Below are 22,821 nucleotides of genomic sequence, written 5' to 3' on the forward strand. Positions count from 1 at the left end.
TTCTAAATGAAATGCAGAATTTACTTTTATCTGAAAAGAGGACTTTAGATCATTAAGTAACCCAGTTCCTTTTCTCCAGAGGGTAATTTGTTCCTTTGGAACCAGTACAGGTGTGCTGCAATGCTGACGGTGTGTGGGGAGCTGGAGCAGCACCAATAACCTCTTCTGCAGTCTGTGTCTGTATCGCTGACACCTGCCTTAATAGCTATTGGTGCTGTTGAGAATAAAAAAATATATCTTAGTTGGGGTTACTGAGGAAAGCAGAGTGGTGTCTTTCTCTCCCTGCTCCAGGGTAAGGTAAACAAAACATGGCGTTTTATTGCCGAGGGGGGTCAGAAAGAGAGTTCCTTTGTCCGAAACAGATTTCTCCCTCCTCCTAAGAAAACACGGGAGTGTCCTACCCTTTAAAAATTTGTTCAGAGTTGTGACCGTCAGACAGACTTCTACTGCTGTGAAATCATCTGATAATGGTAATGTAAACTCTGTCTCCATATTTAATTTCTATGAATTAAATATGCATATTACAATGTTTTACCTCTGATCAATGCTTTTCTCATTTATTGTCAAATCTTAAACCGGGGTAAAAATGGGCCTTTATTAGCGAAGCAGGATTAGGCCAATAATGCTACATTAACAGTGTCAAAAAATATATTCAATGTTCAAAGTTTTTTAGAGATGCTTTTATATACATGGAATATATTATTAACCCTTTCCTTATTATGTAGATTTAAGAGATAGCTGGCATATCTGGAATGCCTTGAAGGGCATTTGTTTAAATAAACACCATAATTTTCAGATTTTTTTAGGTTAGAAAAATATTTACCAAATAACTTACACTTGGTCCAGTTTGCAAAGAAATGTATAAATAATTATTTTTAGAAGATTGAGAAGCTTTGTTCAAAACTATTTTCCTAACCTTCTCATTAACCATATCCTTATGTAACATGCCTTGCATAACTTAGCCCCTTTGAAAAAATAAATTATTCATTGGTCTGTTTGTTTTGTAAAAGCTTACTGATGTTCTGCTGCAACAGTCTGACAAATAATTCAATTCATTATATTCATATAGTGCCAATTCACTACACGTCATCATCAAGTCTCTTTCTAAAGTCAGACTCCATCAGATCCTCCAGGTTGGTGAGAAAGTTTCCTCTCTAAGGAAACCCAGCAGGTTGCATCAAGTCTCTCCAAGCAGCATTCACTCCTCCTGAAAGAGCGTAGAGCCACAGTGGATATATATATATATATATATATATATATATATATATATATATCTAAAAGGTCACCAGCATTGTGAACATATGATTTAAATTAAATCTGAGCTGCCTCCTATTCATTTTGACAGCAGATGTCTGATCTGTGGTCTGACCCAAGATGGCCGCTCTGTAGGCACGTCAGCCCAGCAGCCGGCAGCATACAATGGGGCGTCTACGTATATGATGTCTATGGCTAGCTAGGTCCAGTAGGTTAGACTATTGTTTTTAAACTTGCGCCATCTAATCAATGCCATATGTCAGCTCCACAATGGCTTCCTCTCCTACTATTACTTCAGCTTCTCCGTCTCTGACTAAGTCTCCCCTTATCTCCTGCTCTCTGTGTCAGATGTTTAGCTATTCCTCTGCCTCCTTTAGTGATAATGGTACTTGTAATAAATGTAGTGTTTTTGTAGCTTTGGAGGCGAGGGTGTCAGAATTAGAGTCCCGGCTCCGTGCTATGGAAAGACTAGCTAATAGCTGCCCCTCTGCTAGCGCGGAGCCACATAGACCTAGCGTTAGTTCACTTAGTGGTCCTCCAGAAGCACCCGAGCAGCCGGGTAAGCAGGCCGGCTGGGTGACAGTTCGTAGGAAGCATAGCTCTAGATTTCAGCCCCCAGTTCACCACCAACCCGTCTGCGTTTCTAACAAATTTTCCCCACTCAGCGACACACCCGCTGAGAAGCCGACCCTGATTATTGGGAGCTCAATAGTCAGAAACTTGGCACTAGAGACACCAGGGACCAGAACGGGCGACATAGAATCTTACCTAAAACTGCTGGCTAAGGATAAGCGTAAATACAGTAAGATTGTTATTCACGCTGGCGGTAATGACACCCGGTCACGCCGATCAGAGGTCACTAAAGTTGGTGTTGCTTCGGTGTGTGAGTTTGCTAAAGCAATGTCGGACTCCGTAATTTTCTCTGGTCCCCTGCCTGATCTGACCAGTGATGACATGTTTAGCCGCATGTCATCATTCAACCGCTGGTTGTCTAGGTGGTGTCCTGAAAACGACGTGGGCTACGTTGATAACTGGAGAACTTTCTGGGGAAAACCTGGTCTGATCCGAAGAGACGGCATCCATCCTACTTTGGATGGTGCTGCTCTTCTTTCTAGAAATCTGACCGGATTTATTAGTTCTCCTAAATGCTGACAACCCAGGGTCCAGACCAGGAAGCAGAGCCGTAGTTTAACACACCTCTCTGCAGCTTCTGTACTGTTACCCATCCATTATCCTATTGAGACGGTGTCTTTCCCACGGCCAAAACTTAACAGATCAAAAACTTATCTAAAAGGAACAAATCATAAAAACCTAATAAAAATCAATACGGTTCACCTTGAACCTAAAAATAAAACAATTAAATGTGGTCTATTAAATATAAGGTCTCTCCCTCCAAAGACTTTGTTAGTTAATGAATTAATTTCTGATAAACAGATTGATTTGTTTTGTCTCACAGAAACCTGGCTACAAGAGGACTACGTTAGTATAAATGAGTCAACTCCCTCCAATTATTTAAATTTCCACATTCCCAGACCTGTGGGAAGAGGAGGAGGAGTGGCGACCATCTTTCAGTCTGATTTATTAATTAGTCCCAGGCCAATTAATAATTACAGTTCTTTTGAACATTTAACCCTCAGTTTCCCTCATCCAAACTGCAAAGCAATAAAACCTCTTCTGTTTGTTGTTTTGTATCGTCCACCAGGCCCTTACACTCAGTTTTTGGATGAGTTGTCAGATTTCTTATCTGATTTGATGTTAAATACTGATAAGGTTATTATAGTGGGTGATTTTAACATCCATGTTGACACAGAATGTGATAACCTTAGTGTAGTCTTTAAAACTATCCTAGATTCAATTGGTTTTGCTCAAAATGTGCATAAACCGACGCACTCTTGGCTCCATACTTTAGACCTTGTGCTGACATATGGCATTGATTGTGAAGAATTAATAGTATTTCCTCACAACCCTGTCCTATCTGATAATTTTTTTATTACATTTGAGTTTAATCTAACTGAGTTCTCCACCCCCAAAAGAGGGTTCCATTATAGTAGATCTTTATCGGATAATGCTGTATCAAAACTTAAAGAGTCTGTCCCCTTTTTAATATCCTCCGTATTGCAGAAATGCCCTGTAGATGGCAGCAATGTTGTTTCTTCCAATTCACAAATAGATGTCTTTGTAAACGGTATGACTTCGTCATTGCGTTCTGCATTAGACAATGTAGCTCCCTTGAAAAAGAAGGTGATTATTCACAGGAAGCTGGCTCCTTGGTTTAATTCAGAGCTGCGTTCCTTGAAGCACAATGTTAGGAAATTGGAGGGAAAATGGCGCTCTACACACCAAGTGTCTATTGTTGTATAACAAGAACCTTCGCAGAGTTAGAGCAGCATATTTTTCATCATTAATTGAGGAGAATAAGAATAATCCTAGATTTCTCTTCAGTACAGTTGCCAAACTTACCCAGAGCCACAGCTCTGTTGATCCATCCATACCCTTAGCTCTTAGCAGTAATGATTTTATGGGATTCTTCATAAATAAAATTGATTCCATTAAAAATAAAATAATTGGCATCCTCCCAAACATGATTACATCGTCCTCAGTAAGTGAGGCAGCATTGGAGGAATCCTTAGAACCTGCGCAGTGTCTGAACTGTTTAAAAGCAGTAGAGCTTTCTGAGCTCTACTGCTCTAAAATTTAAGCTTCATCTAAACCTTCTACCTGTATGTTAGACCCAATCCCAACCAAGTTGTTTAAGGAGGTATTCCCTCTGATCAGTGGTCCTATTTTAGACATGATTAATCTATCCTTGGTAAATGGATATGTACCACAGGCTTTTAAAGTAGCTGTTATTAAACCTTTACTTAAGAAACCATCTCTTGATCAAGATGAGTTGGTAAATTACAGACCTATATCTAATCTTCTTTTCTTATCTAAAATTCTTGAGAAAGTAGTTGCTAATCAACTATGTGAACATTTACAAAGTAATGACCTACTTGAGGAGTTTCAGTCAGGCTTTAGAGCTCATCATAGCACTGAAACAGCTCTGGTGAAGGTCACCAATGACATTCTCATGGCCTCAGATAATGGACTTGTGTCTATACTTGTCCTGTTAGATCTCAGTGCTGCATTTGATACAGTTGATCACAATATTCTCCTACAAAGACTTGAGCATACTGTAGGGATTAAGGGAAAAGCATTAGGCTGGTTTAAATCTTATCTGTCGGACAGATTCCAGTTTGTCCATGTTAATAATAAATCTTCCTCAAACTCTAGGGTCACCTGTGGAGTACCACAGGGTTCAGTCCTTGGACCAATTCTATTTACTATATATATGCTTCCCATTGGCAAAATTATCAGACAGCATGGGATTAATTTCCACTGTTATGCTGATGACACTCAGCTATATTTATCCATAAATCCTGATTAATCCAATCAGTTACTTCGACTGCAGTCATGTTTTGATGACATCAAAAGCTGGATGACTTTAAATTCCCTGCATTTACATTCTGACAAGACAGAAGTTGTAATCTTTGGGCCAGAGTCATTAAAAAATAAAGTTCTTAATCAATCACTTAATCTGGATGGCATTAACTTGGGCTCTGGTAATAAAGTTAAAAATCTTGGTGTTGTTTTCGACCAAGACGTGTCATTTAAATCTCATATTAAACAGGTTTCCAGAGTTTCCTTTTTTCACCTCCGGAATATCGCCAAAATTAGAAGCATTCTGTCCAGGGGTGATGCTGAAAAACTAGTCCATGCATTTGTTACTTCAAGGCTGGACTATTGTAATTCTTTACTATCAGGAAGTCCACAAAATGCAGTTCAAAGCCTTCAGCTGATCCAAAATGCTGCGGCAAGAGTTCTGATGAAAATCAACAAGAGGGATCATATTTCTCCAATTTTAGCTTCCCTTCATTGGCTTCCTGTTAAATCAAGAATAGAATTTAAAATTCTCCTTCTAACGTATAAAGCCCTTAATAATCAAGCTCCATCATATATCAGAGCTCTGATTACCCCGTATGTTCCTAACAGAGCACTTCGCTCTCAGACTGCAGGTCTGCTGGTGGTTCCTAGAGTCTCTAAAAGTAGAATGGGAGGCAGATTCTTTAGCTATCAGGCTCCTCTCCTGTGGAACCAACTCCCAGTTTTGGTCCGTGAGGCAGACACCCTATCTATTTTTAAGACTAATCTTAAAACTTTCCTTTTTGACAAAGCTTATAGTTAGAGTGGCTCATGTTACCCTGAGCTATCTCTATAGTTGTGCTGTGATAGGCCTAGGCTGCTGGAGGACATCAGGGTCTAATTTTCTCACTCTACTGATTTCTACTGTTCTTCAGTCTACTGTTCTCCAGTTTTGCATTGTATTACATTGAAATGACTGTCGTCATTTCAGCTTTTAACTTTTTGCTCTCTCTCTTTTTCTTCATAGTAGGTACACCTGGTCTGGCGTTCTGTTAACTGTGACATCATCCAGAGAAGACGGCTCACCCGCTACTACCATTTAATGTAGAACAGATTACTAGATCAATGTGTGCTTCTGTGCTTTTTTGTCTCTCTTGTTGTGTCTCTGCTCTGTCTTCTGTAACCCTAGTCGGTCGAGGCAGATGACCGTTCATACTGAGCCCGGTTCTGCCGGAGGTTTTCCTTCCCGTTAATGGGGAGTTTTTCTTCCCACTGTCGCTTCATGCTTGCTCAGTATGAGGGATTGCAGCAAAGCCATGTACAATGCAGACGACTCTCCCTGTGGCTCTACGGTTCCCCAGGAGTGAATGCTGCTTGTCAGGACTTTGATGCAATCAACTGGTTTCCTTATATAGGACATTTTTGACCAATCTGTATAATCTGACCCAATCTGTATAATATGATTGAACTTGATTTTGTAAAGTGCCTTGAGATGACATGTTTCATGATTTGGCGCTATATAAATAAATTGAATTGAATTGAATAACTTGTTTTTTTAGCCCTAAAGTAATTTAAAATTACTGAGATTGCTTATAATAATAATGATTCATCACAAACCAGTCCATGTGAAAGAAGTTAAGAAATACATGATCTTTGATTTAAATAGATGGGAAAAAACTGTGCTTTGAACAAACTGTATGGAACTAAATATGAATTGCTTTGTTAAGGGTTTTCTATTCATTTATTTTATTTCTTTTTTACTTGGAATTTGAATGCAACTAATTAGAAATTTTGAAAAGTGTCAAAATATCAGAAGGCCACGTTACACGCGTCAACAGTTACAAAATCATCTGATGTTATTAGTTATGCTGCGCTGAGGCGATCCTCAGAGGGACAGTATAACCTGAAACAGGACAATAGATATGATAAACAAATCTGACCATGATGTAAACATCTGAATGTTATGGCAAGGCTGGGTCTGTGTGTTCTGGCCTGGGAGCACGAAAACTATGTCAGAGGGAAAAAATAAAATAAAGCCAGCTCCTGGAGGGTTAAACTCTAATTCTAATCTTGGGTTGTTTTGGGTAGTCTTCTTAATGTGCTTACGGGGAAAACTCTTATCAGTTATAGAGAAACACTGGTAGCAAAAAAAAAAAAAACACTAAAAGGGAAAAATCATTGCTTTAAAGTTTCACACTTGACCAATTTAGATTGAAAAGGTATATATGAATAAAAGTATTACTAACAGCAAATACACATGGTCAAAGGACCAGAAGGATATAAAAAAGTTTGTAATAATAAGTCAATAATCTTTGTCATATCGGAAAAAACATAATTGTGCTCCTTGGGAGCATTTTGCTTTTTTGTTTTTTTGTTTTTCCTGTTATTTCTTTGTTTTTGTTTTTTCTTTTAGAGATGTTTTGAACAAAGTTTCAAAGGAAAGGGGAAGAATAGAAACCTTCCCAGGATCAGAAAAAAAGGAGAAAAAACATCACGTTAAAGTGACACTAAGGGGACCAGGGTTTTAACTGCATGCTATTAACACTCTTGTTTTCTCTGAGTTATTGCTTTCAGATTAAAGGAGACGCCACCTTTCTGCCAACAGAAGACTCTGAGAAGACAGTGCTAGCAGTGCGAAACCTGGTCAATATGATAGGAATGTGCTAACATAGAGATTTAGTCTCATTTTAGACATTTTCAGATGCGAGAGAATGCAGAAACAGTGCCGCAGTGCCATGGGGGCTGATCCTTGGGACAAGGACTAAAGGTGATGTCATTGACTTCAGCCTGATCCAGTTTTGAGTTTTATTTTGTCAGAGACAAAGTTTTATTTTTTTTCTATCCTTTTGTTTCTTTTATGTTTGTCATGTTAGAGGGAACACTGTAGTTAAAATGTTGTTTGTGACTGTTTTGCTGTAATTTCTTTTCAACCTATGGAGCGTTTTCTTTGGCAAAAAATGCTGGCAGAATTCATTCTGTTTGCAGGCGTGAGGACTGGAGGATGGACTCTTGATGAGAAGGAGAATGTTGGGCTGCTGAATTTAGACATTGGACTGAAAATGGACAATGAAGGACTATGACTGAGGCATCGGACAACCTTCGACAACAAACACAGATGAGTTCTGCAGACACGACTTCATGCATTTCACTTCAGATTTTGTTGTACACAATTAAAACAAAACACACATTACGAAACGAAGTAACTTGATGGAATCATACAGCAACTTAATAATTAAAGTGGGTATTATATCAACAGTTTAAAAAATAAATAAATTAATTCATTTTCACTATATACGTAGAGTAATCTGAACTTTTAAATAGCATTTCATCTAATGAACATCTTAGAGTAAGCTGATTTCTGCCAATCCGGCAGGCATCAATAAAACGCAAAAAAAAAGGTTACTGGCTAAAATGGATAAGGTTGCAATAAAATTAGCATAATGACACATCCTACACAACTAACATGGGTAAATTTAGGATTAAAGCATCAGTGTAAAATGGTTACAATATTTATGGAGATTTAATATCTTTCAACTAGAACACAAATAACTCAATAGTCTTTTTAACCAGTTAAACATCCTAGGGGAAAAAACACATAACACTGAGTTTTAGCTAACTGTTAACCTAAGGGCTTTTAGATAAGGATAATTTAATGGTTATCGTCATATATACAGAAAATAAGTAAGATTAATTTAATTAGATTAAATTATGGGGACATTTTGGATCTGGTCAGGATTGCTGGGGGCTGTGATGATAAAAGGGCAACAGCTTGAAGGTGATATCAATGAATGAAGGTTTTCTCCGAGGAACATCAAAGCAGCAAAGACACACCACATTGAAACTCCTGTTGTGCAAAGAACATCTTGAATGGGACATAAGGTGAGATCCTTACAACGAGAGACGTTTCACACAGGGGGTATGGAGACCCCTGGGGAATGGCACCCAGGACGAGCTGCTGTGGACTTGACACAGCTGGTGGAACCAGAGGGACGATGACGTGGTCCCACAGAATACCTGACACCTAACACTGACTGTAAAGGGTTCTGGGTTTTCGGGGTTGCTGAAAACAGAAAGCTTCAGAGAACCTTAACCTTTCCTGACCAGGCACTCAAAACACATAGATCAGATTACCGATGACTAGACAAATAGGAACGCAGAGACGAATTCATCCAAGAACTTCTTAATCGAAGTCCTTAATCCTCAGTTTAAGAAGATAAATAAATAAATAATCACAATGTACACAATGTAAGGTTTACTTCATTTTAGGATTAATTTGGGAACTAATTCTGATTTGCTTAAGTAGCTTTGGTTGTTCAACAATGTTAGAACGTTTTCAAAAAACTCCTGTTCTCTCCTGCTCACGGCTTTGTTTTTTTTTTTTGTAGAACCTTGGTATCCTTGAAAAGTAACAGCATGGTATAAATATTTGTCTTCTCTGTGCAGAACAGCACCTCACTTTCTTTCTTTAAAAAAAGAGAGAAAGAAGGAAAAGGCTTTCACATGGAAAGGCTTTCTTTTTCTCAGTTGGGTTTTCAAAATAAAATGGGAAATGACATGAAATTATGTTGCAGAGAACTTCAACTGTCAGACAACAACAGTTAAGACACACATTAAAAGCATTCTGTTAAGAATTATTATGAATTTACTGCAGATACATTTGAACTTAAAGACTACTCTTTTTAACTAATAATTAAATTGCACAATTCTGAGAGCTAAATAATTGTGGACAGAAATATCTTGAATGTGAAAGTGCTTGGAGGATGTTTTTAATAAATGACACATGAATGGGGTTTTGATAAGAACACTAATTGCACCTTGTTTCTGTTCTCCAGTGGAAACAAGGACTCGTGTCTGCAGACCATCTTCACAAAGTGTTTTATTAGAGAGAAATGCAAAATAAAATGCTCGGTGCCCATCCAGAACTGAACGCTTATTACCATCCAGCTCAATCGTCCAGCCTGCGAGGGGGAACCAAGAAGAGGACTGGGGATGAAGAAGCCAGAGAACTCTGATTCCTTATTCTTCAACTGGAGGAGTTGCCTGAAGAGACCCTAAGCGCGATTAGATTATTTTCTGCCTTGTGCCTGAAAGGCCTGAAGGCTTCTTTAACTTTGCGTTCTTGACGTTTTGGACTCTTCTCATATTGTGTTGCTGTTTGTTTAACTGCTCTGTTCCACTGACTCACATGTTTGATTTTTTTTTGTGTCATGAGATCTACACTTTAATGTTACATCATGTTGATCAATATGGTTTTATGGTAAAAAATGGAAACCGTTTGCTTCAGACACACAAAGATCTATGGTTTATGCACCTTTTTGATTTGATATAGGAAGAACCAGGATCGGATTGGCTCTAAAGATCCTTTAATATTAGCTGGTAATGATAACACTTAGATTCAATACAGGGGTTTCAGGCTCAGATTGGCCGAGAGCAGATCTCCCTGGGAGGGGGCCTTGCAGTGTTTACTACCCCCTGGGGGGGTAGCTTTTTCTGGGGTTCCCCTGCCCGCACTGAACCTCTCCTGCCTTTGCTCCTGGTGTTGTAAGTTTGGAGTGGTGGATTATTGTCCATCGTAGGGGTGAGTGGAGAAAGGAGTAGGAGGGTATTCAGGGTGGGGAAGAGTAGACGGATTCGACCTTGGTTACTGAACAGGTTTAGCTTACCATATTCTGATGTAAATTTAAAATAATGTGCGCATAGGTACCTAAAACAGGCCTTACTTAATTAGATGAACCCTAAATTGTAGACAAAAGCTAAACCTTTGATCTTGTGTGTTAAAGCTCTATGAAGCATTCATGTTGATCTGTACTAAAAGTTCCAGCACTGCCCGGTTCCAACACGGGAACCCTTTGGGTCCCGCTTTACGAGTTTACAGAAATGGTTCCTCTGTGCCTTGTTCACATTTTCATATGATGGGTCATCTTGTTTTGTCTTGATGCTGACGATGCCATCATCAAAAAAAAAAAAAAAGAGAAGAATGTTATAAGAATTATTATTCTGAAGTCACTATGGCCTCACACCACTCGGACAGAGGAGGCCTGGAGACCTGATGTCTGTGTATAAGATCCACTGTTTTCTGATTGCAAGGCCAAATGCTGCAGCTGCTGAGGGATACTGATTGTTTACGATAGACTGTCTTTGTTATGTCTCAAACCAAGGCCACAGTGCAGTATTAGGGGAAGTCCGAAAAGCGAGGCAGACAGAGACAGGGCAGACAGAGACTGCAGCGGAACCGTGGGGTGCGATTACTTTCCATCTATGTGAATCTCTGCTCTGTTTCTCAATAAAAGTGCTGGAACGTCATCACCGTCTCGTCATTTAGTAAAGATGGGAACTCAGTTACTATTGTTTAATATTCCACCCAAAACTCCCATAACACCCAGGTAAAACGGTTCTGACTTTGTCTTTGTTTCAGGACAGGCTTGACATGAGGAATGCAACATTTACAGCTCATGTCTAAGATTCATCTGTGTGTGGACAGCTTCTAAGATGGCAGCGCAGGGTTCTGCAGACACCAAGGGGCTTTGGTTAATTTTGTTTGCTTTTGTGTTTTTACTCGTGTTATTACCACTCCAAGCTCTAATACAATACAGGAGAGAGGAGCTGTTGGAACTACGACCCAACACTGGAGTGCACAAACCATACCAAGCCTCAAATCCGGAGTTTATGCATCCAGGTAACATGTGGAGAAGCATCAGGAACATCATGGACTACAAGCACAGCGACCAGTGGCTGAGCAATGTTAAGCTCTGACACCTTAAACAGCTTCTTTGACTTTCCAAGCAGCAGAGAGCCTGAACATCTCCCCCAGCCAGAGGAGAACCATCAGCCTCTCGTCCTGCAGCTCCACCAAGTGACCTCTTACCTGAAGAAGGTCAACACCAACCAGGCTGCAGGTCCAGACATGGTGTCGGCCCAGACCCTTAAATTGTGTGCTGACCAGCTAGCAGGGGTCTTTGTGGACATCTTCAACCTCCGTTATCATTCCTGTCCCCCATAAACCAACCATCTCCTGCCTCCATGACTATCGTCCCATCGCTCTGACCCCCGTCATCATGAAGGGCTTCCAGAGGATCCTCCTAAAGTCCATGAAGGACGCCGTCCCTGCTGGACAGCCTGCAGTTCAACTACATGGAGAATGTCTCCACAGAGGATTCTGTCTGGTTAGCACTCAGCTCTGACTCACCTGCAGTAGCCCAACACCTGTTAGGATGCTGTTCACCTTTGTGAACATATGTGAATGTACAAGTTTCAGTATGTCTAGATTTGCAGGGTAGATGAGTAAGTTTGTGTTTTCATACGTAGCATCTGATATTTGTTTTTGGTGCAGCTTTTTTAATTTACTTACTGACTTTTTAAATGATTACTGTTTTTTATGTTGTGCTGCTTCTCTGAGGACAGAAATCTTCTCTCAGGGCCAAATAAAGTTTTATTTAATTGAAATTGAACATCATGGATCAACGAGCCACTCAAGGTTTATTTCATATGCAGGAAAAAAAAGTCCAATGTCCAAAAATTGAAGGTAGGTTTTTATGTTTATATGCAGTTTAGCAAACAACAGACAAAGATCAGTTTTTGTTTCCTGCAGCTTCTCCTGCTCTGGAAAAACAACCATAAACCCACCCCAGTGCATTCTGGTCCCTTTACTCATAGAAATGCCCCCACAGTTCTTCCTGACTGACAAAAACTAAACATTTCAATAATTATTAACCTACAAATAAATCTGATTATTAACCCAAACATATAAAGAAACCCAAGAACTAACTTTAAATTCAAAGTAATTCAGAATAAAAAGCTTCAAGATTCTGTTTAAAATCACTGAGTTTCAATCAGATCATCAAGGTTTCATCTGGACTTTGTGTTCTTCATGCTGAGAACATCAGAGCTGCTGTTTGCTCACCGAGATCTTCATCGGTAGGATTTTTACTTTCCCCAGAGCGTTGAAGTAGGGAAACATCTTGTCAGTGAAGGTGTGTGTGAAGGTGTGTATGTGTGAGTTAGTGTCCAGATCAGAGAAGGACAGCTTTCCTCTGTCCCAGTCCCGATTCACTCTGATCCTCTGGAGATTCTTCTGGACTGAGAGGTCCATGAGAGGAGCTGGAGGAGACCGTGCTGAGTATTTACCTTTATAGAACTGTAGAACCAACAATCCAGACTCTATTCTTCTCTTCCTCTGGACAGACTCTGCTATCACACCAAGCTGCCATATTTCACTGTCTCCAACATCAACATCCCAGCTGTGGTTCCCTGAGTTGAAGCCCTCAGAACTCAGGACAGAACACTGTGACCCAAACCTCTCTGGATTATCAGGAAGCTGCTGTTTCTTTCCTAAAGTCAAACTGGTCAGATCTTCAGACAGGATGAGGTATGGATTGGCAGTGTTTGGGTCCAGGATGAGAGGAGTGTAGGAGACCATGTTCTCCATGTTGCTCCAGATGTTGAAGGCCAGGTTGCCCAGATGTTTGGCCTGGTCTATCAGAGCTCCTGAGGGCAGCTGTGGATCCTCCAGCAGGGGGCAGCGCTGGACTCTTTCCACTGCAGCCTTGTAGTTGTGCAGGAATGAGACGTCTTCAGCTCTCAGCTCCTCCTCTGTGGCTCTGACTGTGTCTGAAAGAGCTGCTATCTCTCTGCTCAGAGCCTCCATCTTCTCCTTCATCATCCCACTCTTCTGCTCCTCTTCCTCCCTCAGTGCAGCCAGCCTGGCCTCCTCTTCCTCTGCTAGAAACTGATGAAGCTTCTTAAACTGCTCCTTAATCAGCCTCTCTGTGTGTCGGGCCTGGACCTTCATGTGTTCTGCTGTCTGATCAAACTCCTCTAGAACTTTCTTCCTGAGCTGCAGGTTCTTCTTTAAAGGTTCCAGAGTTTCCTGAAGGTTCTTCTTGTGTTGCTGAGCAGCTTCATCGATGGGTCTGAATCTGTGGTTGGTGTGTTTCTCTGAATCTCTGCAGACGACACACACTGGCTGCTGATGGTCCAGACAGAAGAGTTTGAGTTTCTCAGAGTGCAGACTGCAGAGATCCTCTGAAGCTCTCTGGTCTCTCTGCTGTAGGAAGGTCTCACACAGGTTCTTTAGAACCCGGTTACAGGGTGGATCTTTGGTGAAGGATGTTGTTTTACAAACTGGACACTCTTGTGCTGCTTTCTCTCTCCACCAGTTCTTCAGACACTCCTTACAGAAGCTGTGGCTACATGACAGAATAACCGGATCCTTAAAGACGTCCTGACAGACCGGACAGCAGAGATCCTCCTCTAATCTGGAAGCCATTTAGTCTCTGAGTGAAGCTGAAAACACAGCAGACAGATCGTTAAACCAGGAAGTCAGTTTCCCTCCTGCAGAAACTTTCTTCTCTTACTTTCACTTTGATTTTCTTGTCTTTCCACCTGCAGCAGTCTGTGTTTCAGCGTCTCGGTCCCTCAGCTTTCTCTGTTCTCCTCGTTCACTGTTAGTCTGCCCTGAGTAGCTGATGAAGGTGATGATGAAGGTGATCCTCACGGTGTAATGTCCATGAGTCAGTGACACTTTCTCAACTGTTTCCTGATAAAATTTTTTAAGGGTTCCTGTTGTAACCAACCTGGAGACAGATAGATGGCACCCTCTTGAAGAATTCTGTGTGTCTGCAACTTAAGAAAAGCTTTACTGCTGATCTGCTTTGTCTCATATTGAGACGTTGCGTTCCTTAAATTTGTCACATTTTTTCCCCCTCTGCCAATTAAAGGACCAAGTAAAGATAACAAATATTTGGAAACCTTGTATGTGACAGAGTTAATCAGGCTAGTGGGTCTTTTTGGGAATTTTGGATAAACCCTACAGACTAGGAATGGCCTCTGGGTACAGCCTGTGGTCCAGAATACAGTCAAAGTCTTGTTCGGCTCCAGTTATTGATACTCTATTTACATTTTCTTGTAACCACTGGCTCAAATGTGGTAAAGTGACTAAAAAGTGTCATAACTTTCTCATGATAATCTTTCTGGTTATAACCTACCTTCCTTTGTCTGCTGGGATGAGGATGAAGTTGTCATTGCTGAGGGTAGTGAGAGCCTTCCTCTCCTCTCTGCCGATGTTTGAAGTTGGTGGTTTGACATCGCTGAGGAATGCTGAATCTTTGTTGTTAAGTTGTTTTGTTTCAGTATCTGGGATTTTGTTGAGGCAAAAACCGTCCTTTTAAGCAGATCCAGCAGCAGAATCGAGCGGCGCTGCCTTTCTGTCTCATCGGCGCTGACCTGAGATCAGCTGGACGGCTACAGCAGGTCTGCAGCTTTGTAAACAGCCTCTCCACAGGAAGTGATGTCAGCTCTTTCACTTCACCCGAACTACCAGACCATTATCAGGGAAACCTGACGCCCTGAGAGCGTTGCAGCACTTAGAGTCTGTGTGCTTCTCTTCCTCCCATTGATTAGAAATGTGAGTCAGCAGCTTTGCAGCAGAAATCTCTGAGGAGGCGATTTTCAGGTCTGGAAGAGATGCTGCATGTATTCCCTTATAAATTAGCTCAGATTGTTTTACAGCCTCTAACAGACATTATTGCAGCCTGTTTGTTTTCTTTAAAGCTATAAAGTTACGTAATATGCTTATAAAGAAAAGACGAAAAACCGTTTTATCATGAAAAATTTATCTTGATCCTTTTTGAGCTGAAAAATTATTTGCTCTCGGGCGCGATTAGCAGATGTTTAATAAATTAATAAAAAATAAATAATGACGGACTGAGCCTGACTCTCTGAAACGCCTTTCAGTAAAGCAGCAGCTCGGCGTAATGAAGACCAACGTTATTAATTAAATAAATGATCTACAGCAACTTCAAGAGCCTCGTATCAGAACATTTACTCACGTCAGTCAACTCTGTGTCACATCTGAGCCTCGGCAGGTTTAGCGTCTGCTTCAGTGAATACCAACGTTCAGACTGGATTCCCAGAGACACTACAGGCTTTTCTCTCTTGGAATCATATATTTTATTTCACTGGATCTTGGACCTTTCTTCATTGCTTCGCCTGTAGATGCTAATAGCTGTTAGCCGCTTCCTTGTTTTATCCCCTGCTGCGCATGCACAGTACAAACTTCCATTAAAATAATAAATAAACACGAAAGGCTTTATTTACTAACAAATTGAGCAAAATCAAAGCATAAAACATAATAATAATAATAATAATAATAATCCGTCCGTCCGTCTTCTTCCGCTTATCCGGGGTCGGGTCGCGGGGGTAGCAGCTTCAGTAGGGAGGCCCAGACGTCCCTCTCCCCGGCCACTTGGGCAACCTCCTCCGGGGGAATCCCAAGGCGTTCCCAGGCCAGCAGAGAGACACAGTCCCTCCAGCGTGTCCTGGGTCTTCCCCTGGGCCTCCCCCCGGTGGGACGTGCCCGGAACACCTCACCAGGGAGGCGTCCAGGAGGCATCCTGACCAGATGCCCGAGCCACCTCAACTGGCTCCTCTGAACGTGGAGGAGCAGCGGCTCTACTCTGAGGCCTCCCCGGATGACTGAGCTCCTCACCCTATCTCTAAGGGAGAGCCCAGACACACTACGGAGAAAACTCATTTCAGCTGCCTGTATCCGGGATCTCGTTCTTTCGATCACGACCCAAAGCTCGTGACCATAGATGAGGGTAGGAACGTAGATCGACCGGTAAATCGAGTGACAAAGGGAAGCCTTGGCGGAGTCCAACTCTAACCGGAAACGAGTCCGACTTACTGCCGGCAATGCGGACCAGACTCTGACACCGGTCGTACAGAGACCTGACAGCCCTTATTAAAGGGTCTGGTACTCCATACTCCCGGAGTACGCCCCACAGGATCCCTCGGGGGACACGGTCGAATGCCTTCTCCAGATCCACAAAGTACATGTAGACTGGTTGGGCAAACTCCCATGCACCCTCCAGAATCCTGCTGACGGTATAGAGCTGGTCCAGTGTTCCACGGCCAGGACGAAAACCACACTGCTCTTCCTGAATCCGAGATTCAACTATCCGACGGACCCTCCTTTCCAGAACCCCTGAATAGACCTTACCAGGGAGGCTTAAGAGTGTGATTCCTCTGTAGTTGGAACACACCCTCCGGTCCCCCTTTTTAAATAGGGGGACCACCACCCCAGTCTGCCAATCCTGGGGAACTGCCCCCGATGTCCACGCAATGCTGCAGAGCCGAGTTAAGCAACACAGCCCCACAACATCCAGAGCCTTAAGGTACTCAGGGTGAATCTCATCCACCCCCCGGGCCTTGCCACCGAGGGGCTTTTTAACAACCTCGGCAACCTCAGCACCAGAGATGGGAGAACCCGACCCAGAGTCCTCAGGCTCTGCTTCCGCAATGGAAGACGTGTTGGTGGGATTAAGGAGGACTTCGAAGTATTCCGCCCACCGAAACATGACGTCCCGAGTCGACCTCAGCAGCACACCACCCGCACTGTAACCAGTGTTGGTACTGCACTGCTTCCCCCTCCTGAGACGCCGGATAGTGGACCAGAATCGCTTCGAAGCCGTACGGAAGTCTTTCTCCATGGCCTCTCCGAACTCTTCCCACACCCAAGTTTTTGCCTCGGCGACAAGCCGAGCCGCCTGCTGCTTCGACTGCCAGTACACATCAGCTGCTTCCGGAGTCCCACAGGCCGAAAAAGCCCGGTAGGACTCCTTCTTCAGCTTGACGGCTTCCTTCACAGCTGGTGTCCACCAGCGACATGCACCGACAACCTTGCGGCCACAGCTCCGACTAGCCGCCTCAAAAATAGAGGCGCGGAACATCGTCCATTCAGACTCAATGTCCCCCGCCTCCCTCGGGACGTGTTTAAAGTTCTCCCGGAGGTGGGAGTTAAAGCTCCGTCTCACAGGGGACTCTGCCAGATGTTCCCAGCACACCCTCACAGTACGTTTGGGCCTGCCCGGTCGGACCGGCTTCCTCCCCCTCCATCGGAGCCAACTCACCACCAGGTAGTGGTCGGTGGAGAGCTCCGCCCCTCTCTTCACCCGAGTGTCCAAGACATGCGGCCGCAGATCAGATGAAACAACAACAAAGTCGATCATTGAACTACGACCTAGGGTGTCCTGGTGCCAAGAGCACATGTGGACACCCTTATGCTTGAACATGGTGTTTGTGATGGACAATCCATGACGAGCACAGAAATCCAACAACAAAACACCACTCGAGTTCAGATCAGGTGGGCCATTCCTCCCAACCACGCCCCTCCAGGTCCCACTGTCATTGCCCACGTGAGCGTTGAAGTCCCCCAGAAGAATGAGGGAGTCCCCAGGAGGGGCACTCTCCAGTACCCCTTCCAAGGACTCCAAAAAGAGTGGGTAATCTGAACTGCTTTTTGGCGCATAAGCGCATACAACAGTCAGAACCCGTCCCCCCACACGAATGCGGAGGGAGGCCACCCTCTCGTTCACCGGGGAAAATCCCAACGTGCAGGCACCGAGATGGGGGGCAACAAGTATGCCCACCCCAGCTCGGCGCCTCTCACCAGGGGCAACTCCAGAGTGGGAGAATGTCCAGCCCCTCTCAAGGAGACTGGTTCCAGAGCCAGAGCGGTGCGTCGAGGTGCGTCGACTATCTCTAGTCGGAACCTCTCAACGTCGCGCACGAGCTCAGGCTCCTTCCCCACCAGAGAGGTGACATTCCACGTCCCAAGAGCCAGCTTCTGCAGCCGAGGATCGAAACGCCAAGGTCCCCGCCCTCCACTGCTACCCGTTGCACATTGCACCCAACCCCTTTGGCCCCTCCGACAGGTGGTGAGCCCATCGGAAGGGGGACCCATGTCGCCTCTTCGGACTGAGCCTGGCTGGACTCCATGGGCAAAAGCCTGGCCACCAGACGCTCGCCAACGTGCCCCACCTCCAGGCCTGGCTCCAGAGTGGGGCCCCGGTGACCCGCGTCTACAACACCTTCAACTTTATGATTACAATGATAATGGGTTTATGAATGTCAACCCTCTAGGATGCTTCTGGGCAAATATGTCTATGATTTTGTTGATGTCTAAATGAATGTCCTTGTGGACATACATAAGTAGCAAAGCCACAAACCTTTCCTGTCCCATATTTGTCTCATATTTGTTATCCTTAGAATTTCAGGGAGAAAGCTGGGTTTTTCCACTGATGATGACCACTTTGTGTGCCACAACTTCACTTCCTGCCTGAATGTTGATCCTGATGGTAGATCATCCTTATATGATGTAAAGATCTCTTTCTCACTCTCATCGTTTATCATATGCAAGTTGCTTGGCAATAGTTTTAAGCCTAGTATGTTTTCATAAAGGAGACCATTCTTAGTTTTAACAATAAAACGTATGTGGCACTAAAAGGTTTAGATCAGACAATACACACTACACAATAACTATTGTATGCGTGTCAATGTCCACTATTTTTTTTACTTTACACTCTCATTACTTTTCAAAAACTGTGCAACAAAATTTAAATTTTCATAACTTTCCCGTTACTGGAAAAAGTTTTCCTGAAATTGCAGTACTTTACAACTTTACACAACATGTGAAAAACCCATGTTTTCTCATTATCAACATTTTCTAACGATCATCATACTTTTTTTCTGTGGGGAGAATATAAGATTAAGGTTGATCCATACTCCAATCTGGAAGGTGGCGGTAATGCACCTAAAAGTTGTTTGCTAACCACTATTAAAAAAAGAGAAGAAGAAGAAGTAGTAGTAGAAGAAGAACAGGCTCGTCACTGCGCGCTATTATCCAAGATGGCCATGACCGGTACGGCAGAGAGTGATGGATTAATTAGCGATAGTGATGGAGTTCCATGGATTTATCATCATCATCTGAGAGCGATTTGGAATATATAGAAGACTTTCTTGACAGCAACCTGATTTTTGACAAAATCCAGCCATACCAGTTTGAGGCAAGGAGACCAAAAAGGAACAATGTGAGTCTGTCTGCTGCAATAGCGGTCTTCTAATTTTTGTATTGCAACATCAAACTGCCATGCACGTGGGCATTGTTGCTTCAATAATAGCTCTGGAAAATTTCAATGGTGAAGTCCTCTGGAAATCCGAAATAATTGTTGTTTATCGCAGCTGTATGAGTGCAATGCCTCTGCTAAGAAACAACACAGGATGTGACGTCAGGCCGTCATTACTGCCCATATTTGGGCACTAAATGCTGCCCCCAGTATCGGTGATTGCAACGTCTATTTATGCCACGCCGGCATCACAGTGCGTTCTAAATGACAGGTACTGGTGATTAATCGTAATTCTATGAAGGATGTTTAAAATTTCGGGCTCTTTAAAAAATACTTTTGGTCTCCAAAAGGGGGTGCGCGCGCCCCCTGCGCCCCCGCCTGAATCTGCGCCAGATCTCATGGAATGATATTAATGAAAAGGATGAGACTCGTTAATGATTCTGAATTAAAATAAATTCATAGTAGCTCAAAAGTCAGTAAACTTTAACATAAATAAAAGAAATGTCCATAAGCCATCTTATATCTTTAATAAAGGTCCCCACATTTTATTTGTGTTTTCTACCACCACATTCCTTTGCTTCTTTATGATATGGAGGGTCTTTTTTCCCTCGAGGTGTCACTCACCTCGCTTTCTGATTGGCTATACGTCACATTCAACAGGCTGCGTGCATGCTTGTCCTCGAGGACAAACCCAAAATTAATTGTCCCAGAAAAATAGAACAAAAAAAGCATTTAAGCACAAATATCAGGCTTTCAGGAGCCTGAGCTTGTCATGATTTCGGCACTGTTGTCTGGTCTAATTTCTCTTATCACACACATGCTTAGCTCCGCCTATTCCTCATCACAACAGATCTGTTCCACCTGCTCCCACTAGTATAAAACCAGCTTTTAGACCAGACAGCTTTGCCAGTTTATTTCATCCTTGTGATTGATCTATACCAGCGTTCTTTACTCCAACTACCTGTTGCTGGTAGTTGCTCTTCGACCTCCGAGTTTGCCTGTTCCTACCTGATTGTTTGCCTGACCTGTCTTTAGACGCCCGCCCGACCTGATTTCCTGCCTGATCTCTGTCTGACCGTGTACCGAACCCTAAACTGTCACCCGACTACGATCTGGTTTATCCCTTGGCACTTCACCGGCTCTCTGACCCCCTGGTTCCGACCCCGACTACGTTTCATGACTTCGGCTTTTTCTTAACCCATTGGATTTTCCTGCCTTCTGTTTTGCCTAAATGGTTCTGACCTTCTGCCTGTCCACCGATCATCGCTTCCTCCACCTCTCGAACTGTCGGAGCTCCTCAACCTGCCGTGTCTCGTTGGCAGCCCCCCAGCTGGAATCTCCTCCCGTCACTGGACCAGCACCAGACATTTAAGACCAGGTTAGTGACCTGCACGTTTGTGTCTAATCACATCCTGACAGACGAGGTTACTAACCTGTTGTCTCCACCCGCAGAGGTTCCAGCAGAAAACACAGACGCCGCCCGCTCCACTCCTATTCTTAATAAACTGTTTGTTGGTCTTGAATACTGGGTCCTTCTTTTCTGTGCCTGACAGAGGTAGTGCCTGAGCTAGTGCGCGAGGTTGAGAGGTTCCGACTAGAGATACTCACCTCGATGCATGGCTCTGGCTCTGGAACCAGTGTCCTTGAGAGGGGTTGGACGTTCTTCCACTCTGGAGTTGCCCTTGGTGAAAGGCGCCGAGCTGGAGTGGGCATACTTGTTGCCCCTTATCTCGGTGCCTGTACGTTGGGGTTTACCCCAGTGAACGAGAGGGTGGCCTCCCTCCGCATACGTGTGGGGGGGACGGGTTCTGACTGTTGTTTGTGCGTATGCGCCAAACAGCAGCTCGGATTACCCACCCTTTTTGGAGTCCTTGGAAGGGGTACTGGAGAGTGCACCTCCTGGGGACTCCCTCATTCTTCTGGGGGACTTCAACACTCACGTGGGCAATGACAGTGGGACCTGGAGGGGCGTGGTTGGGAGGGCCCACCTGATCTGAACTCGAGTGGTGTTCTGTTGTTGGACTTCTGTGCTCGTCATGGATTGACCATCACAAACACCATGTTCAAGCATAAGGGTGTCCATATATGCTCTTGGCACCAGGACACCCTAGGCCGTACTTCAATGATTAACTTTGTTGTTGTTTTATCTGACCTGCGTCCGCATGTGTTGGACATTCGGGTGAAGAGAGGGGCGGAGTTCTCCACCGACCACTACCTGGTGGTGAGCTGGCTCCGATGGAGGGGGAAGAAGCCGGTCAAACCTGGCAGGCCCAAACGTACTGTGAGGGTGTGCTGGGAACGTCTGCCAGAGTCCCCCGTGAGACGGAGCTTTAACTCCCACCTCTGGGAGAACTTTAAACACGTCCCGAGGGAGGCTGGGGAGATTGAGTCTGAGTGGACCATGTTCCGCGCCTCTATTTTTTGAGGTGGCTAGTCGGAACTGTGGTCGCAAGGTTGTCGGTGCATGTCACGGTGGCAACCCTCGAACACGCTGGTGGACACCAGCTGTGAGGGAAGCTGTCAAGCTGAAGAAGGAGTCCCATCAGGCTTATTGGCATGTGGGACTCCGGAAGCAGCTGATGTGTACTGGCAGTCAAAGCGGCAGGCGGCTTGGCTGGTCACTGAGGCAAAAACTCGGGCGTTGGAAGAGGTCAGAGAACCCATGGAGAAAGGCTTCCGTACGGCTTCGAAGCGATTCTGGTCCACTATCCGGCATCTCAGGAGGGGGAAGCGGTGCAGTACCAACACCATTTATCTGTGGTGCTGAGGTCGCTGAGGTTGTTAAAAACCTCCTCGGTGGCAAGGCCCCGGGGGTGGATGGATTTGCCCTGTGTACCTTAAGGCTCTGGATGTTGTGGGGCTGTGTTGGTTAATGTGGCTCTGCAGCATTGCAGGGACATCGGGGGCAGTTCCCCTGGATTGGCAGACTGGAATGGTGGTCCCCTATTTAAAAAGGGGAACCGGAGGGTGTGTTCATACTACAGAGGAATCACACTCTTAAGCCTCCCTGGTAAGGTCTATTCAGGGGTTGTGGAAAGGAGGGTCCGTCGGATAGTCAAATCTTGGATTCAGGAAGAGCATTGTGGTTTTCGTCCTGGCTGTGGAACACTGGATCAGCTCTATACCCTCAGCAGGATCCTGGAGGGGGCATGGGAGTCTGCCCAACCAGTCTACATGTACTTTGTGGATCTGGAGAAGGCATTCCACTATGTCCCCCGAGGGATCCTGTGGGGGGTACTCTAAGAGTATGGAGTTCCGGACC

The 22,821-nt window shown here is 44.0% G+C and overlaps 2 protein-coding genes across 3 annotated transcripts in view; both read right to left on the reverse strand.

The window, feature by feature from the left end:
* The window catches only part of LOC118567221 (nuclear factor 7, brain-like), a 511,141-nt gene that overhangs the window by 469,256 nt on the left and 19,064 nt on the right, over positions 1–22,821 (reverse strand). The gene's annotated exons all lie outside the window — the stretch shown is intronic.
* LOC110368283 (nuclear factor 7, brain-like) lies at positions 12,173–15,433 on the reverse strand. Of its 2 annotated transcripts, XM_036151788.1 has the most exons (3): positions 14,640–15,431; positions 14,010–14,228; positions 12,173–13,938 (listed from the first exon to the last, which is right to left on the reverse strand). In XM_036151788.1, the coding sequence occupies exon 3, from the start codon at positions 13,919–13,921 to the stop codon at positions 12,536–12,538; it is 1,386 nt and encodes a 461-aa protein (XP_036007681.1). In that variant the 5' UTR covers positions 13,922–13,938; positions 14,010–14,228; positions 14,640–15,431; the 3' UTR covers positions 12,173–12,535. The 2 variants fall into 2 exon arrangements, with proteins under 2 accessions (XP_036007681.1, XP_036007683.1); XM_036151790.1 differs by lacking the exon at positions 14,010–14,228 and having other exon boundaries at positions 14,640–15,433.

The sequence above is a fragment of the Fundulus heteroclitus genome, chromosome 20 (genome assembly GCF_011125445.2).
Source record: "Fundulus heteroclitus isolate FHET01 chromosome 20, MU-UCD_Fhet_4.1, whole genome shotgun sequence".
Lineage (NCBI taxonomy): Eukaryota > Metazoa > Chordata > Actinopteri > Cyprinodontiformes > Fundulidae > Fundulus > Fundulus heteroclitus.